This window comes from Eptatretus burgeri, chromosome 14 (assembly GCF_056783735.1).
Source record: "Eptatretus burgeri isolate ZD-2024b chromosome 14, Ebu_testis_v1, whole genome shotgun sequence".
Lineage (NCBI taxonomy): Eukaryota > Metazoa > Chordata > Myxini > Myxiniformes > Myxinidae > Eptatretus > Eptatretus burgeri.
Genome location: NC_140974.1, coordinates 36,265,564 through 36,271,563, shown reverse-complemented (window position 1 = coordinate 36,271,563; position 6,000 = coordinate 36,265,564). Strand labels below are relative to the sequence as shown.

Sequence of the window (6,000 nt, the reverse complement as noted above, 5' to 3'; positions counted from 1 at the left end):
ATAATAATAATAATGATAACAAGGAGGTGAGACTTCCTCATCTTTTGGGTGGTATGAGGAATAGATCTGTGTAATATGAAAGCTAAATCTTGAACCTTTTTTGAAATATCACATACACAAACCAAATTACCGAGATAGTTGCCATGGAAACATAATTCAGCCAAGCACAGCTGTGATCTAATCAGGTTGAGATAATGTCATGATGAATAGATATCTGCAATATGAAAGCTAAATGTCGTGTAAAATATCGTGTACGCAAAAATACATGGACGGTTGATCAGTCGGTCGGTTAGACGGAGCTCATTTTAATGTCCCCCGTCTCTAACCTTGGCGGATGGATGGGGGACAACTAGAACGGCAGTCGGTAGAGTGCAAACCGCCACCAGGCAGAACAGTTTATGCTTTTATTCCACTGATAGGTCGGATCTGAATCCGGACCTGGACCAAAATTGAATCAGCTTGTGATTGTCACCGAGTAGTGGGGCAACTTAGCTAAATATAGCATAACAATTGTGCATTTTGTGACGAAAGCACCAACTTTGGCACACGAGTAGCCTAACATATGATGAACAGATTTGGATATTGGGCCATCTCAAATTCAGCCGCTGATGGCTCTGGCAGCCATTTTTCACTGCCATCAAAAATGTTGAGATGGCCCAATATCCAAATCTGTTCATAATATGTTAGGCTACTAGTGTGCCAAATTTGATGCTTTCCTCTCAAAATGCACAATTGTTATGCTAAGTTGCCCCCACTATAACCAACTCATGCAATCAAGTTTCATCATACTCGTCCACAACGTTTTGAAATACCCTGCTCTATGCAGTTTTTGGCCGTAATATCTCAATGTTGACGAATGACTTGAGAAATTAAAAAATTCTTGTTTGCGGATCCGAATCTTCACCAAAATCTAACCTCAACCTGTCCACCGAGTTTCATCCGAATCCGTCCATATCGTTTTGAGATATCATGCTCACTAACAAACAAATAGGGACAAAAATATAACCTCCATACACTTTCGGTGGTGGAGGTAATAATAATAATAATAATAATAATAATAATAACAATATTAATAGAAAGTTTTATCCATCTTCCTATGACATGTCACCTTTCTCAGACCATAGATCAATCCAATACAATGACTGCATCTATGGAAATCAAACCAGGGTGATAAATGTGGAAAGAGACCGCAAAAATAAATGAAACATTTTTTAAAAAGGACAAAAAATAATCACATGTAATTAAGGTGAAGGAAGTGAGCACAAGATGTAATATATCAGGTAGCGAATCATCGAGCAGGCTCAGAATACAATGTTTCACCCAATGGTTTCCAATTGTACCGATTTCGGAAACGGAAATTGTAAATTAGGCTGCAGGAAAACCCAGAAACATTACACGAACTCGCGCAGCATGGAGGTCTATGACTTTACCTTCATGCCTGGTGGGGGTTTTCCAAATCCATGTAAAAACAGAACTTACTGCAAGCACTTAATGAGGCGCACTTCCGCGGTGATAGCGAAACGGACATTCCAACACAGGATTAGATGTGCAGGTATGAGTGTGATGGCAAGTGGGCTTCCTTCCCCCTGTATATGTCCAACAGTTTACGAGTCGTGAGCAACACCTGCTCTTCTCTTCAGTAGGGTTACGGAAACAGGGTGGAGAGGAAGGCAGGAGATCCTTCAAAATCCCAGGGATTAAATAAACGAATGCGGAAGATAATGCAAAGGAAATACATGAGAAACACAAGCCAATTAAACATAAACACATGCTGGCAACTCCATTGTTACAATCCATCAAGATTTTTGTTCTCGGTTACTTGAGTATTCTCTTGAGAATTCCTTTGAAACCCAGCAAGGTGTGGCTTCGCTGGCGAGAGGCACTAAAGTCCCTCAATAAGAGGATACACACTGTATTGCAGAACCATGCAATGACTCTTGTTTGCCTTTTGATGTTCAACATCAAGATACCCTGGCGGACTCCAAACAGCATTTTCTATGACATCCTTATTTTTCCACTTAAACCCTCCTGATCTCGTCTTATGGCACATGTCGGTCCAACTTACAAACCATTAACAGTAGAGATTATCAGGGTACATGTTTGTGGAGTGGCCGATGTTTCCAATGAAGAAATGGACACAAAGCTCATTTAAGTAGAGGCCTGTGTTTAAGGAGGCCCCCCAATGTCGTTGAGAAATATATGCTGGAAGATCAACAAGCAATCGCTTGTTCTCACTTATTTCACGATTGTCTAAAACACTCTTCTGTTTGGGCGATATTTTTTCTTTTTTATAATAGTTCACGTAATTCACCTCAATTTTATCTATGCCTCATAATCACATGCCACCTGGTGGAAGGAAAGGTAGTGACATCAGATCTCTGTATATGCAAAACGTCTTACTGAAGCACTTAAAGTCATGGCTGTGACGCTCGTTCTTTGTTTCAACATAAATTGTTCCCAATAACGAAGACAAGTGGAAGTCTCAAAATTTGTAAACTTAAACTTTGTTTCTATGGACCAAAGTTTTTCCGGGATGAGCGAGTGACCAGGATAGATACGAAAGTGAATGTTCAATCTAGATCTGAAGGCCTAACTTCAGGTTCTGCGGTTTACACAAAGGCATGCAAGGTCACACCAATTAACTTCAATGCTCGTGTGAACTTGCAGGTGTGAGGGAAGGAGGAACATTTTAAGATGCAGAACAGAACAGCAGCTAAAATCATGTGGATAGTAACGCTTACCTTCCCAGTGGTACCCGTTCCAAAAGCGGCAGCCTAAGAACCTGGTGTTCCCTGATGGGGCATGCAGGACAGTGAAGACAATCCAGAGAAGGCAGCGTAGGAGGACACGCTGCATTCTGCACAGGCACGCTGAATCAGCTGGAGCTTCTTGTTCGTTGGAATTATCCTCGTGTTCCTTGATGCTTCGTAAGTTCTCTTTGATTCCCCTATTTCCTTATCCCTTGTAAAATTCTGAAGAGTTAACACTAATTTATAACTTATAACAAGGTTCTCTTTCACTGCAAATAAAATATATGAAAGCTCAATTCACCATCACCTTCTTACTCTTTCTCTCTCTCTCTCACTCTCTCTCTCTCTTCCCTGCCCAACCCCTCTCACTCTCTCAATAGCTCGATCCCCCTGGCCAGTGTCCAGCGTTTAAAGGTTCCACAAGCCAGCTCCCAATCCCACGTCACAACTGAGGCCAACCCCCCCTCCGACCCCTCCCCACATTCCCTGCCCCACCTCAGAACTTTCCCCTCATCATGTAACCATACCTCCCTAAAACATGCATGTGTCACCTGGATCCACTCACAAATAACCTCTTGACTGTACTCTAAACGCAACTGGTGATGACTGGCATATCTTATCTTGCAGAAACAAAGTCCTCAGGATTTAATTCAAGGGTTTGCCTATTTATCGTTTCCATGTGAACCCTTGGCTCATGGTTTCGAGAACCCAGGTTCAAATCCCGAATGTCATGTTAATTTCTACGTTGTCTCCAAATGTCCTTGTAATTCCTATACAAGTAGATTGATGTGTCCACAATGTCCATCCTGAGCATGTGATTGATGAAAAAAAAAATTCAGAAAGGTTCTGAATCAAACTGGTTTTACCCCCTTCAACCCCAATTTATCCTAATTTTATTCAAAGGATATTACACACACATTTATACTATATATATATATATATATATATATATATATATATATATATATATATATATATATTTATATATATATATATATATATATATATATATATATATATATATATATATATATATATATATATATATATATATATATATATATATATATATATATATATATATATATATATGCAATTACATAACTTTAATCATTCTAAAATGTGAAAGAAATCCTGGTGGTGACACTTAACCTTGACAAATGGCAGTAAAGGCACTTGAACAAACCAGGATGTCCTTTTGCCCACAAAGGCAAAGCAACAAGTGTAAATGATGTACGTGTGAGGAAATTGTGATTTTTCACACTCATGGAAAGCAGGTGAGGAAGAAAACATAGGTTTGTGGATTGTCACTTGATCAACTTCAAGGCAAACCCCAATCTTGTAGTGAAGATAATGACAAAATAGGAACACAAATAATAAATACTCCCTTAAATAAGCTTATGTACCCTTTCTTATTATTCGTTAATGATCACAATGATTCCCCACCTTCGTTGGGGTCAGGTGGGAGAAACAGTTCATGATGTGGCTGGCCAGGCCCGAGGTTCGACCAGCAGGAATTTGTATAATTTGTTCAGGGTCTTGGCGCTAACTAGACCCCTCTTTATGAAAGACATGATGGGATCGTGAAGCTCCATCAACTGATGCTGGCAAATGAGATGAAACAAAATGTGGCCATTCCGACCAGATAAATGCATCATGGCATTTGAACGTCATGAGCGCGTAGGTACAGCTTTGCTTCCTGCCAGGATAGCTACAGCAGCATCGATTTAAAAGTCTAGTCTATTTTCAAGAGTGATGATCTTAGGTCGCAAGTAAAAGATCGTGGAGTTATCGACCATAGTTTTGCTGTTGTTGTAGCTTACCAGGATGACCAACCACATCATCGTTTGCCAAGCTCAGAGGTAAGAACAGTATTTAAGCCGACTAGGTTGCATGGTCAAGGGTAAATTATTGTAAGTAGTGCACAATAAAAGCTTTATAGTGAAAGAGTTTAAGAAAGAATGGTTTACTGGGGAGAGGAAGAGCGACTTTCAGGCCACCCTGTGCTGTACATTAAAACCATAGGTGTCTTGCACTCTTGTAAGTATCTCTTCCATATTACCTTTTGAATGCCATTTTCACAAGTATAAGCTAACTTACACCGAACCATACACCTTAGGTACACCTAACCATCCACCTTCCCTCCACCTGACCATACACCTGTTGTGCTCATACACTTGACATAATGCCAATTTCATTCAGTTTGTTTTAAGGGTGTTTTTTCTTTACATGGAAACCATAGTGACTTTCAAATGAGTACTAGGTCCACATCTGAAAAGTGACTTACAAATCTGACTTGTCACTTTGACAAGTTTTTAGATCATATCGCTATTTCGTAAAACTTTGTTAGTTTTACTGTTCTTCAGTTGAAATTAGGCCGAGAACCACCTTTGGACCCCAACCCAAACACATTTTGTAAAATTTCCTAAATTCGGTTCCCTCGCTTATTGTGAAATTGTAATGTTTGACCCCTTACACACTTTCTCCAGCAAAGTCAATAATCTATGCAACCAATTGGTAGATTTATTGCATCACCTGAAGCCAAGCTGTTAAAAAACTGCAGCAAATAAACTTTTTTTTAGTTTGTTTACCTTCTCGAGGCTCATATGAGAGCTAAAAACTTTATTCCCAAATTAAACTTTATTCTGGTAACAAAACAGATATAAGCATCGTTTCCTGAAACAGATTTCTTTCCAAAATATACTTATCTATAATATGCAGTTTAAGATTTTGAATCTTGATTTACTTCTTAATCGCCAAAAATGAGTCATGTGGTAATGGAGAGATTTTTGTTTTCCTTTAATTTACCAAGAATCAACAAATATAAAACTAGATTGGGCACTCGGTAGAGCGCACACCTCCGCCAGGCTGAACAGTTTTCCTTTTGTATCCCACTGATTGACCGGATCTGCATCCTGACCGAACCAAAATCTAATTGGCTTGTTCTTTTTAGCTAACCATCTCATCCACCAAGTCTCGTCATAATCCATCCATAACGTTTTGACATATATTATATATCGTTTTTAGTCCATTCACTCAACGGTGAATAATCGCTTTAAACATTTTTTAATTCTTGTATCCGGATCCGGATCTTCATCAAAATCTCATCAATTCATCATTGCCACACACCCAACCTGTCCATGACATTTGTGCGAATCCATTCATAGCTTTTTGAGATGTCCGTTCATACCTCACAAACAGACAGACAAACATACATTGGTGAAAACCTAACCTCCATCCGCCTTTGGTG

The 6,000-nt window shown here is 39.3% G+C and overlaps 1 protein-coding gene across 3 annotated transcripts in view; it reads right to left on the bottom strand.

The window, feature by feature from the left end:
* LOC147012966 (laminin subunit gamma-1-like) overlaps positions 1-6,000 on the bottom strand; it is a 253,798-nt gene that overhangs the window by 102,127 nt on the left and 145,671 nt on the right. The window contains exon 1 of one of the 3 annotated variants that reach the window (XM_085854371.1): positions 2,742-3,132. The exons of the other annotated variants lie outside the window; for them this stretch is intronic. Coding sequence (XP_085710497.1) covers positions 2,742-2,856 — 115 coding nt within the window. The 5' untranslated portion in view covers positions 2,857-3,132. Of the gene's footprint in view, positions 1-2,741; positions 3,133-6,000 lie in introns of those variants that run through there. 3 annotated transcript variants of the gene reach the window in all.